Source organism: Mauremys reevesii, linkage group 3 (assembly GCF_016161935.1).
Source record: "Mauremys reevesii isolate NIE-2019 linkage group 3, ASM1616193v1, whole genome shotgun sequence".
In the NCBI taxonomy this organism is placed as follows: Eukaryota; Metazoa; Chordata; order Testudines; family Geoemydidae; genus Mauremys; species Mauremys reevesii.
This window is the reverse complement of record NC_052625.1, coordinates 177,658,303-177,672,011: the sequence shown is the minus strand read 5'-3', so window position 1 is coordinate 177,672,011 and position 13,709 is coordinate 177,658,303. Positions and strand designations below refer to the sequence as shown.

Genomic DNA, 13,709 nt, shown 5'->3' with positions numbered 1-13,709 from the left:
ACTCCATTTGAAGCCTAATGAGCACGGACTAGAGTGGAAGAATTACTACTTATCTTGCTTACAACACTCCTGCTAATACATTTGTAACCATGCCTTAGTGGGTCACAACTGAGGATGCCAAATTCAGGATGAACTGCTGAGATATAGGGCAAACACAACCCAAAACTGGTGGTTATTCTTTTATAAGATATACCAAACCAGCCACAAAAGTAAACTGTTTCACCACACTGGCCAACGAGAAAACATAAAGGCAGTTTTCTCAGGCATTCCAGTTCTTATATCACCACCAGAAACACTGGATTCAGAGATGTGGTTCTTTACAATCAGTCTCATCAAGTAATAGGTTCTTCTGATCCCAAAGGACCAGCCACACAGGTCAATATATAACTTAGATCTTACCCAAAATCACGCTGATGCAAATCCTTTAGTATCTAAAATCTGAAGGTTTATTCATAAAAAGAAAGGAAGGTGAGAGTTAAAATTGATTAAAGGAATCAATCACATACAGTAATGGGAAATTTCTTGATTCAGGCTTGTAGCAGTGATGGAATAAACTGCTGGCTTAAATCAAGTCTCTGGAGTACATCCATGGTTTGGATGGGTCATTCAGTCCTTTGTTCAGAGCTTCTGTTTGTAGCAAAGTTCCTTCAGAGGTAAAGAAGCAGGATTGAAGACAAAGTGGAGGTGTTTCCCCAGGGCCTTTTACAGGTTTTGCCATGTGGAGGGCATCCCATTGTTCTTACTGTGGAAATTTACAGCAACAAGATGGAGTTTGGAGTCACATGGGCAAGCCACATGTTCATGCCCGGTTTCCTTACGTCATTGCAGGAAGCCATTACATACATTCCAGATAGCACGTTTACATGACAGTCCACTTAGTGTAGATGGTTGTCTACCATGGTCCATTGTCAGCCAAGTGTTTCTTGATGAGCCACTTAATTCAAATAGTCCTTCCAAGATGTGCTGGGCATTACCCCAGGAGCAAACATTTGAAATCCAAGTATAGAGCCAATACTTATAACTTCAAATACAAAAATGATACATGCATACAGATAGCAGAATCATAACAAGCAAATCATAACCTTTTCATAGACACCTCACTTGACAACCTTTGTACAAGATTTTAATCAGATAATGTCACAATATCCCAGAGTGATTTTTTTTTTTTTGCAACACTGTTAGTGTTGACTTGTATTTAGCTTGTGAGCCACTGTGACCTCCAGATCCCTTTCGCAGTACTCCTTCCTAGGCAGTCATTTCCCATTTTATATGTTTGTGACTGATTGTTCCTTTGTAAATGGAGTACTTTGCATTTGTCCTTATTGAATTTAATCTTATTTACTTCAGACCATTTTTCCAGTTTGTCCAGATCTTTTTTTGAATTTTTATCCTATCCTCAAAGCACTTGCAACCTCTCTCAGCTTGGTATCATCCGCAAACTTTATAAGTGTGCGCTCTGTGCCATTATCTAAATCACCGATGAAGATATTGAACAGAACTGGACCCACAACTGATCCCTGCATGACCCTTCTCGTTATTGTCTTCCAACTCTATCACTGTTACCAACTCTGATTGTGACAGGAGTGGGGCAGAATTTTCTGGCTAGCCACAAATGGAAAAGGGTGGATTCTTTTCATCCGTAGATGTTTGCACTTCCAGTAGCAGTGAGGGGTTAAAAAGCACTCCACGGCTGCTGACTGACTTAACAGTCAAAGGGAAGACGTTCTTAACAGAATGGGATTATGTGAGGAAGATGAGTTCTTCAAAGCACTTCTCAATTCACACAAGCATTTCCTCCATCTTGCCTAAGTTCAGCTTCAGCCAACTGGTCTTCACCTAGCTGCACCTGCTGCATTTGGCCAGGCATTGAGGAAGCTGGTAGGTGATGCCATTTCACTGATGATAGAGATGTGGCTGTAATCTCTATACTGCCATCACTCTAGCCATGCTGTTTATTCCACTTTACACAGTGGCTTCATATAGGTACTGAATATGATGGGGAGAGGATTGAGCCTTGAGAAACAGGTGAGGGATCTGTAGATTGAAGGAATAATTGCTCATTGTTTCTCACTGGGTTTGGTCGGAGAGAAAGGAGAAGGAATTTCATTTCATCCCTACAAGCTCTCAGACATCAGACAGGAGTATGTAATTGGTGTTAAATGCAATTAGGAGAATCAGCAGGAAAGCAGATATTACGTCACTTGTCCATGGACAAAAGAATAATCCATCCATAAAAACAATTATTTTTTCTGTTCCATGTCCCTCCCCTTACTGACAGGGATCTAGGATACTAGCACTTGTCAAATGAAGTTGGAGACATTTTTGCTGGCTTCTTGATCATCTTACTCCAAGTGGAAGGTTTCCTTCTTCACAGGAGGAATCATCTGTTAGTAGAAGGTCCTAGATATTCTTGACTCTTTTTCACTAGGCAGAAGGGCATGGATTAAAAAATCAAGATTGTGGCTTCAGAGACTTCTTTTTATATTAGTAGTTGAATTTCTGTCAGTTTTGAGCTTAAAACCAGGTAGTTAGTAATCTAATTTGTTGGCGCACATGAAAATTTTGCAAACTGATCCCTCAAAAGGGAAGGCAGGGTTTGGAAAATTTAATCCAATAATATTTATGTATATATTCACTTTCACTCACTCTGCAGGCTTTGAGCAAACAGTTGCCAGTGCTTAATAAATAATCATAATAAACTGTTGAGATTAAATCTTAATGAAAACCAGAATAGTTTTTTCCGCCCTACTCCTATGAAAATAAAAGAAGTGAAAGGAAGAGTTTGTGTATGGATAGTGTAAATCAGGTGACTGAAACAGACTTCAGAACAAGAAATTTTTATAAACCTATCCTGCAGCGATCCTATTTCTCCTCTGCCATAGAGGCAGTGTTGTCAGATTTTGCAGAACTCATGAACACAGACTGCCTCCACTTCACACAAGAGCCCGGGACTTGTCACTGTGAGAAACTATCAGCCTCTTTCACAGCAAAGACCACCCACGTCCGGGATGGGTCTCTTCGACAAGAGAAACTAAAGACTGGATTGGTACCCCAACATCCTCTTTGCAAGAATTTGGCCAAACTTAGCCCACCATTTTTAGACAGTTATAATCATATACAGAGTTTACAAACTTGAGCATTTTCATATTAAATTGGATAGAAAATTTAGAGATGCATGCAACATCCAATGACTATTTTATGTTTTATAGGTAAAAAGAAATGGAAGAAAACCTGCTGTCTCCCATCTTTTGTTATCTTCCTTTTCATACTTGGTTGCATTATTGCTGGGATCACACTGCTGGTCATCTTTAATGTAGATCCAAAGAACATGACGGTGAATGCTATTCTGATATCAGTTGCATGTGTTGTTGGTTTGGCGTTTATCTTGAACTGTCGTACATGGTGGCGAGTGTTGGACTCAGTCTTAAATTCCCAGAGAAAACGTCTTCATAATGCTGCTTCCAAGCTCCACAAACTGAAAAGTGAAGGGTTCATGAAGGTAAGCATTGATATTATGAATCATCATTCATTAATACAAAGGAGTACAATGATCCTCTTACAATAGGATGTCATCCATCTGATCAAACCAAACCTCACAAACATTAGAACAAGTTTTCAAATAAATGAACATTGCTCTCCTACTGAAAATTGTATTCAGTGCATATGATCTGTCTATTCAATCAAGAATTACTTGATTGGCTAAACATATTTTCAGTTTACAATTTTACTTTGTTTAGAAAAACAACACTTTAGCCAATAAATTATCTAAATGACCTTGTAAAGGGTTCCCACTCACCAGAGGATGCTCCTCATTGTGGTTGGGTCTGGGGATTAGATCTCGCGTCTTCTGGCACACCCTTCATTGGTTGTTTGCACCGTGGCCCCTCTTTCTCTTGGGCCTCAGGGTGCTCTGTTTTTGAGTTGGCACTCCAGTCATGTCACTGTATAGTGTCCCCCCGCTCCAGGGTAACGAAGTCCTGCCAGACAAGCTGTCTGGATGCTGCCTCAGAACGTCTTCCGTTTCATGTCTCCAGGTCCTGCACCACTTTCCCAGTGACTAATAGGGGGACATGGGTCCATCCACTACTCCAGGTTCCAGTTCAGGAACCCTATGATTAGCAATCTAGGTCTGCTCAGATTTGCACCCTGTTTCTGTTTCCCGGGCCCCTTACTACTCCACCTCTCCATCTCCTTGGCTTTCTCTGGGTTTACCACTGGACATTCCTCTGCTCCCTGTGGCTGCTTCACCCATCTCAACCTCTTGCCAGACTTCCCCTTTTCAGGCACACTCTCCTCCTGGGTCTCCTTTTTATTTCTGGCCAACTTTCTTTCTCTCTGGGGAGTGACTGCAGACCTCCTCCTGGAAGCCCCTTCCTGCTCTCACTTCCTGGCGTTATACTCCTATCCTGGCTCCTCCCCCAGCTGGGCTTCTTCTGCCACTAGGGCGTATCAATCCATGATTCCCTGCCAGGTGCAACATGTGATATTAATTGGCCCCTCCTGGCTCCTGCTCAGGGCGTATGTGAGTCAGGCACCCCATCATAAGACCTGCGGTAATGTGATAAAAGCAATTGCTTCAAATACTGTTAAGATTCAATATAATCATAGAAACTTTACCGCAAAGTCAATAAAGAATAAATTACACATGCATAACTTTGAGCATTGTCAGTCCTTTGCCATCCATAGCGTCTTTGGTTAAGAAAAGAATGAAGCAAATGAGAGAGTGACTTAAGACTTTAAGAGCCAGTTAAAAACTTGGTAGCAAAAGTGATAGCATTTACTGGTGCTGCTACTGTTTATAGAGAAGCCTGATGTGGACTCCATAGTTATGGTTGCTTTCTAAAATAGGATTAAAATGGGGCTTAAATTCCTGTTTGGCCACTTTTTCAAAGAGGAAAATCAATGTGAAATTTCTCAGGGGGTTATATTTTTATACCCTTTGAATTTTTGTATAGTTTTTGTTTAGTGTCTCTTAAATATTTAAGAAGTCTTTGAAATTAGGCTCTGTCTAAAATTTGTTCATGACTGTCTTACTATTCCTTGCTCAAAACTTATGTGCTCTGTACCAAAAGTTGTTTGCTTGGGGCTGGGTTCTCATGAGATCTTGTCTGTCAGATTAAATCTCCATTAGGAGCTACACTGTTCCATCATATTTATCTTACAGTGGAGAATGTTTCATGCACAGCTATTTATGAAGAAAATCATTTCCATCAGGAACTGCACTTGCATCCTTTTGTCCCGCAGTCCATTCCCACTTAAACTTTAAGAAAACACTACAAAAATTACTTACAATATTTATTGTGAAGCGTTTAAGGTTTCTACACAAAGCTACAAAAGACATTCAAACAGGAACACAGATAAGGAAAATCTTAGAAGAATTATTTAGCGTACATTTTATGCAATTTCACTGGAGACAGAAGAAGCTATAGCTGTTTTGAACTCTTTTGACTCACTCTTGAAATGGTGAGTTACTGTAAATGTGTATTAATTTATCACTGTTAAATGAACCTAAGGTGATATTAACTTATGACCGTCTGTGACCAGACCAAAACTACAAAAACTAAAAATATGCATCCTTTCAGAACAGCCCTCTTAAACTCTGTTTAAGGAAGAAAAAAATCCTGATTAAAATAAATAACTATGAAAAAACAGATATTTAACTGATTTCTTTTTAAATTGCATTGTATTTTTCTTTTCCCTTTTCAGTAATTAAAAGTATTAGTTAATAATATTAAAATATGGTTGGGATAGATCATTTTTAAAGGGAATGACATTTAAAAAAAATATAAAACTTCATTAAAACTAATATTGCGCTTAGAAAGCCTTTGCCCCAATTTCTAAAAAGTTCTCTTCATATTTCCACAATATAGCTTCTATTCTTTCTTTTAATATTGAAAAGTTCTTTTTTTTTTTTTTTTAAACTTTTGTAGGTTCTGAAGTGTGAAGTGGAACTGATGGCTAAAATGGCAAAAACTATTGATAGCTTCACTCAGAATCAGACAAGACTTGTCGTAATTATTGATGGATTGGATGCTTGTGAACAAGACAAAGTTCTACAGATGCTTGACACAGTGAGTTGTTGTTTTGCAGAGATGATTTTTGCCTACCTCCCAGGGAACAGATCCTCAGCTTATGTAAATTGTCCTAGCTTCAGTAGAACCTGCAATTGTTTACACCAGCCAAAGTTCTGCTCCCGGAAGTCCTGAGAATAACTCTTTAATGATAGTGAAGTGCTTTGAGATCTAAGGCACTATGAATTAGTGTCATCTTGAGTTGAGTTTTTTTGGTTGAAAAGTTTTTTCAAACTTCTCAACTAAAATGTATATAAATTAAAAGGCTATTTTATCTGAAAAGTTTTCAGGAGTTAAAAATTTGCTATTAATTTTTGTGGTATATCAAGCATATTATTTTCATGGTACTATTTAATATGATGACTTCTGACAGTATATGTAGTAGAAAAAATATGTTGTGTTCCATATAGTTTTTCTATTCAACTCATCAGAACAAAATAAATATAAAATTTTGACTGCAAGAATGTTTAATGGCACACAGTAAAAAAAACAATTTACAATCTACCTTTTTTTTTAATTGCAGGTACGAGTCCTGTTTTCAAAAGGCCCATTTATTGCCATTTTTGCAAGTGACCCACATATTATTATAAAGGCAATTAACCAGAACCTCAATAGTGTGTTACGTGATTCAAACATAAATGGACATGATTACATGAGAAATATAGTCCATTTGCCTGTTTTTCTTAATAGTCGTGGGCTCAGTAGTGCAAAAAAGCTGATGGTAGCTTCAACTACCAATGGAGATATTCCATATACAGATACTTCAGGTACGTTTATATTGCAAGGAGACTATAGCAAGTAATCTTGTAATAAGTAATCTTGAAACCATTAATCTTTAGCTTTTTTAATAACATCTTTTGCGAATATTTGGTAATTTTATACATTTTACAGTTGGAATAAGCAGATGAAATGGAAGAGTGAAATGTTTTTTAATGGGGAAAATGTCATTCTTTAGGAATACATGAAGAAGTTGACAGAAGAGTTTCTCAGAATAGCCTTGGAGAGATGACCAAACTTGGCAGCAAAACTGCTCTTAATAGACGGGTGAGAAAGATAGTAGCATAAAAGAAGAGATATTTATAATATGTATTTATTTTTTATTTAATGATGGTAATTCGAGAACAGTTTTATCACAACATCACCTTCAAAGGCACATCAAACCCTCTCCTTGAAATCAACAAAAATCATCCATTAATAAAAAGCCTGACTTGAAGGTCTGCAAACTCAGACTTGGGCAGAGCAACTGAGAAGCACATTTCAGAGTCTATCCAATCATGGGGACAGCTATTCCACAAACATTTAAATTAGGGCTGTCAAGCAATTAAAAAAATTAATTGCTCTGTTAATAATAGAATACCATTTATTTAAATATTTTCAGATGTTTTCTACGTTTTCAAATATGTTGATTTCAGTTACAACACAGAATGCAAAGTGTGCCAGTGCTCACTTTATTTTTGATTACAAGTATTTGCACTGTAAAAAAACACGAGATAGTATTTTTCAATTCACCTAATAGAAGTACTGTACTGCAATCTCTATCATGAAAGTAGACCCTACAAATGTAGAATTAGGTTTAAAAAAAAAAAAGCATTAAAAAATAAAACAATCTAAAACTTCAGAGCCTGAAAGTCGTCCTTCTTGTTCAGCCAATCGCTAAGACAAACAAGTTTGTTTACATTTGTAGGAGATAATGCTGCCCACTTTTTGTTTACAATGTCACCTGAAAGTGAGAACAGGCGTTCGCATGGCACTGTTGTAGTCGGCATCGCAAGATATTTACGTGCCAGATGCGTTAACAAAAAAAAAAAAAAATCGACATTTGTAAGTTGCACTTTCATGAAGATTGGACTACAGTACTTGTATGAGGTGAATTGACAAATACTATTTCTTTTGTTTATCATTTTTACAGTTCAAATATTTGTAATAAAAAATAATATACACTTATTTCAGTGACAATGCAGAATACAATATATATGAAAATGTAGAAAAGCATCCAAAATATTTAATAAATTTCAATTGGTATTCTATTGTTTAACAGTGTGATTAAAACTGCAATTAATTGTGATTAATTTCTTTGAGTTAATTGTTTGAGATAACTGCGATTTAATCGGCAGCTCTAACTTAAATCTAGAGGCTGTTAGCTGGAGTGCCTCAAGGTAATCTCAAATGCTAGGATGAGCCACAAGAAAAATGGTAATAATTTTTAAGTAACTCAGACCTAGATCCATATTTGATTTTGTAGATCCCTTTTTGTAGCCTGACCTTACATGGTCACTGGTTGGTGCTTCAGGGGCAGGACTCCAGCAAGTGGAGTAGCCTGGAACAATGTGGATGCACAGCTTTGACTTCTCTACTTGTTCTGTGCAGAGCTTCTCTGTAGTCTCCGCACTTCTGGACAAGGAGAAATAAGGTTATAATCTGTACATCCAGTAGTAAAAATAAACAGCTCATGTAAAACTGGTTCTTCTTCGAATAGTGTCCCTATGGATGCACCACTGTAGGAGTGCTTGTGTCCCTGCATTGCTTATTGGAGAACTTCGGTATCAGTGTCCATTAGGACCGCACATGTGCTGTTTCTCCTTGTGCCACGCCATGAGGCTACCCATCCTCAGTTCCTTTTCAGCTGCCCCTGGCTAGAGATTAGCAGTCTGTTTGCGACCATTTGTTGCTTTAACATTTCTGTAATTAGTCTCCCCAGTCTTAGTTCTAGTTTTTTTCCTCTCTCTCTTTTTTTCTTCCCGAACAAAAACAAAAGAAACAAGACTTTATTCCCCCCCCCCCCTTTTTTTTTGTTGGGGATCCTTCCCACAACAGGGTATGCCTGGTTCACCAGGGTTCAAGAAGTGCCTCTTCTGCAAAGTGGCCATCCCTGTAGCAGACAAGCAATCCTGGTGCATACACTACTTTGGGGAAGGCCACATCCACAGAAGTGTGGTCTCTGCCAGCAACTCAGACCCAGGTCTTGAAAGGACAGGATGTTGAGACAAAAGATCATCTTCATGGAAGCAGCCCTCCAGTCTCACCTCAGGCCTGTGCTGAGATTCACCTGGCAGACGTGAGCCTTCCCCACAGCCCTCAACATCCAAGGACTGCGAGTCTAAGAAATCAGCATCAGACCCCTTTTGTAAATCATCAAAAAAGAGAGTGGGAAGTTCGCAGCTTGAGCCCCGAGTCAACCTTAAAAAATCTCCAGCATGCTTGGTACCATCGGCTCATGAAGATATGTAGTGGCAGGTACCATTGACACTCCTAAAGACCCGATGGGCATAGGCACCGAGTCAACGAAGAAAGATAGGAGCTAGCACTCCAGTAACAACATGCTGTACCATTAGCGCTGTCATCAATGCCCCATCCAGCACCGGGGCGTTCAGTGCAGGCAAGATTCCTGACTCCATTGGTACCACCAGTGGCACTGGGTTGATCAGCAAAGCCAGAATTCCATCACTCAAGAGAGCTCCAGGTATCTGATGTACTGGAATCTCCTCTTCTTGACACTGGGACCTCAGCACCAAGTCTTCTCCACTCATCTCCCCTCTACAGTGCAGACTCAGACAGCGAGCCAGAGGAGGCTGTTTCCCACTATTCCTTTCATGCTCCCTATGGTGCCCTCTACCAAGAGGCCTCCTGAGCCATACCCTCAGACAACCCCACCATCACATTGGCACACCAACCATGGGTATCACCACCCGGCTTTATTCCTGTGGCCCATTGGCCATACTGGGATCCTTGGCCTACATATCACCCCCATGTTTCTCGGGCTTCCAGTTTTGCCCGTGAACCCCTGACACATGCCTCCTTGGCCATGGCATCCAGAACCTGGGAACCTCTAGAGAAGATTGTGGAGGAACAGGAGGGTGGCACTGAGGAAGAGGTGACTCGGAGGGCCAACATATCTTCCTCCTCCCCAGATGAGGCCATCATGCCTCCATCAGTGTCCTTAGCTGAAGTCTTCTAACTTTTCTAGGACTTGGCAAAGAGAGTTGCAGATACACTGCAGATTCCCTTGGAGAAAGTTAAGGACACCCATCACAAACTTGATGTATTACACTCCTCCTCATCCTCTAAAATAGCCCTTCCCATTAATGAGGTTCTCCTGGACCCCTCAAAAACCATACGGCAGATCGCAGCATCGGTGACGTCTATTTGTAAGTGGGCTGATTAAAAAAAAAATATATATATATATTATGCCTGGGTGGGGAGACGGAATTCCTCTTCTCCCAGCTTCCCCACAACTCCGTCGTTGTCTATGCGTTAAACTTTTAGGATTGTCAACACCAAATGAGGTGCATCCCTATGAATGGGATTGGAAATGCTTGGACCTCTTTGGGATGAAAGCCTATTCCTTGGCCACAGTACAGTTCCGAATCAATAATTATCAAGCTTTAATGGCAAAATGTGACTGTCAACTACTGGAAACTTAGCAACTTTATTGATTAGCTTCCTGAGTCACAGCTTGACCAGTTCAAAGCTGTCATCCAGGAGGGAGATCTAGTAGCCAAAACAGCACTAAAGTCTGCCTTCAGTGCAGCCGACCCTGACCCAGTTCATCTCCACGGTAGTGTTTATGCGACTGTGCCATAGTTGCATCTTTCAGGCTTCCCTAAATAGCTATAGTTGACTGTCAAAGACGTTCTCTTTCAAGGCACCAGGCTCTTCGCGGAGAAGACGGACACCTCTCTTCATACCATTAAATATTCTATGGCTACTGTCTACTCGTTAGGGATCTACACGCCCAGAGAAAAGAAATAATTCAGTCTGCAGTCCCAACACAAACCACACACCTCCCAATACATGACTCAGTGCTGTTATGAACCTCAGAGAAAAATCTGTTACCCAGGCGTAAACCATCTGGCCCATTGTCTTTCATGTCGCAACCATCCACCTCCAAACGCTGATTTTGGTGTATTGGTCGAGGCATCAACGGTCCACTCCCCCCAACTGCTACAGCTGACCAACTCTTCCTACCCATTTGGCTACCATCTTAGAATGTTCCGCAGCACTTGGGAATGGATAACATTGGACTGATGGATCCTGGAAATCTTTCATAATGCATATTCCATCCACTTTACCTTCCTCACCCCTCTGTAAAACCCTTCTCTATCCCTCTTCAGCGACCCCCTCACGAGAGTTTACTACAACGAGAGAGAGATTGTCTTCTCCAGTTAGGAGCCATAGAACCAGCACCTCAACATCTATGAGGCAAAGGTTTTTACTCTTCTTATTTCCTAATACTCAAGAGGGAGGGCGTTTGGAGACCCATGCTAGATCTCAGAGCACTCAACAAGTTTAGCAAAGTTCAAAAATTAAAAAAGTTCACTCTAGCTATGATTATTCCAGCATTTGGAACCGGGATACTGATTTTTGGCCTTTGACCTTCAGGATGCCTACTTCCATATTGTAATCCTACCATCCCACAGATGGTTGCTTAGATTTACCCTGGGACAAGACCACTATCAGTACAGCGTACTCCCCTTTGGGCCATCAGCTCTGAACGTATTGTCCTCTCAGTAGTGGCCGTGTACCTATGCTTCCAAGGAATCATGATTTATCTCTACCTGGACAATTGTCTCCTCACAGCCCTATCCTTTCAAGAAGCTTGCTGAGTCACCAAATCCACAATAGACTTGTTCAGAGCTGGGCCCAGAAATCAGCCCTCACTTCAGTACAACACCTGAAATTCATAGGCTTCGACCTTGACTTGTTGCAGGCCATAATGCTCTTACTCCACCCCCAGACATTGTTTCTCAATACTGACACATACTTCATAGGATGGGGCACACATCTAAACGACCTCACAACCCAAGGCAAGTGGTCATCCATGGAGATATCCCTTCACATCCTCCTCAAGCTCAGGGCGGTCAGGAATGCCTGTGTCCATTTCCTCCCGCCGATCAAAGGATCACACATGTGAGTCTTAACAGACAATATAGCATGTATGTATTACATAAACCAAAAAAGGGGAGCCAGATCACCCTCCCTCTATGCAGAAGCAATAAAACTATGAAACTGGTGCTTCTCCCAGGATGTTATGCTAGCCGCAGCTTACCTTCCGGGCACACAAAACTTGATAGTGGACAGTGTCAGTCGCAAGTTCCCACACGACCACGAATGGGAGATAAACCCAGCAGTACTCCATGACCTATTCAGGCAGTGGGGGACACTGACCACAGACCTGTTTGCCACTGACCTGAACAAGAAATGTCCACGTTACTGCTCCTGATCAGGGATGGGGCAACGCTCCCTGGGCAATGCTCTCCTTCCCTGGACAGAGACCTTCTCTGCACCTTTCCTCCATTTCCCTTACTGTTGAAAGTCGGGTTAAAAATAAAAAGAGAAGAAGCACACATCATACTGATTGCTCCCACTTGGCCAACACAGACTCGGTACCCTTACCCCGAGTCTGATGTGCCCACAGATCTCTTTCCTTTCCACTCCACTCCATACCTCCTGTTGCAGAATGAAGGATGCACTCTACATCCAAACCTGGGGATTGTTCACCTCAAGGCATGGCTCCTTCATGGTTCAAGTGCATAGAAAGCTCCTGCTTGCAGGAAGTACAAGAGGTATTGCTACACAGTCGAAGGTCCTCGCCACATCATACTTACCTGCAAAAATGGTCCAGGTTCCAGATTTGGTGTACTTTCCAACAAATCTCCATGACATCCGCAACTCTTCCAAAGATCTTAGATTATGTACTGAGTCTAAAAAGATTGGTATTATCTCAGTTCTCTCTGGATCCACCTAGCAGCTATAGCAGCCTTCCATCGTCAAGTAAAAGAATACTCAGTGCTATCATAACCAACCACTAAATGATTGCTTGAGTTGGCTTTTTTTACAACCCCAATATCCTACCCCTACATGGGATCTAAGCCTGGTGTTGAAAGGCCTGACTAGACCTCCCTTCGAACCCATGTTAGCTTACATACCTGTCAGTGAAAACAGCCTTCCTAATAGCAATCACCTCAGCTAGGAGAATAGGAGACATAACGGTTCTGATGGCAGACCCTCCCTACACAGTATTCTTTCAGGACAAGGTTATGCTTAGGCTACATCCAAAATTCATCCCTAAGGTAACTTCCCCATTCCACACGGACCAATTGATTCACCTTCCAGTTTTCTACCTAAGCCTCACTACAACAACAGGGAGGCTATAATACACACACTAGATATCAGAAGAGCCCTGGCCTTCTACCTGGACAGGACAAAGGCTTTTAGGAAGTCTCCTAAGCTTTTCCTTTCCATTGCAGAAAGATCTAAGAGCTCGGCAATATGAGCCCAGATACTCTCCAAATGGGTCTCAAACTGCATTAGACACTATTTTCAGGTTCACAACATGACCCCTCCAGAGAGTATTTGCACACTCTCCACGAGGTCGATCTCCTCATCTGATGCCTTCTTGAGGAATGTCCCTATCTCAGAAATCTGTAGAGTGGTGACAGTACTGTCATCTGCAACTGATCTGACTCTGAATTCCCAGCCCTCCAGTAGGGATATTGTTCGGGAGTCACCTACAGTGGAGCACCCATAGGGAGACTACTCGAAGAATAAGTAGTTATTATCTTTTGCAGTAACAATGGCTCTTTGAGATGTGTGTGCCTATGGGTGCCACACAACCCACCCTCCTCCCCTCTACTTCTG

The 13,709-nt window shown here is 41.2% G+C and overlaps 1 protein-coding gene across 5 annotated transcripts in view; it reads left to right on the top strand.

Moving 5' to 3' along the window:
- KIDINS220 (kinase D interacting substrate 220) overlaps positions 1 to 13,709 on the top strand; it is a 166,027-nt gene that overhangs the window by 51,052 nt on the left and 101,266 nt on the right. For all 5 annotated transcript variants that reach the window (XM_039528939.1, XM_039528935.1, XM_039528936.1 and 2 more), the window contains 4 exons: positions 3,210 to 3,499; positions 5,931 to 6,071; positions 6,595 to 6,838; positions 7,027 to 7,115. In XM_039528939.1, coding sequence (XP_039384873.1) covers positions 3,210 to 3,499; positions 5,931 to 6,071; positions 6,595 to 6,838; positions 7,027 to 7,115 — 764 coding nt within the window. The remainder of the gene's footprint in view (positions 1 to 3,209; positions 3,500 to 5,930; positions 6,072 to 6,594; positions 6,839 to 7,026; positions 7,116 to 13,709) is intronic.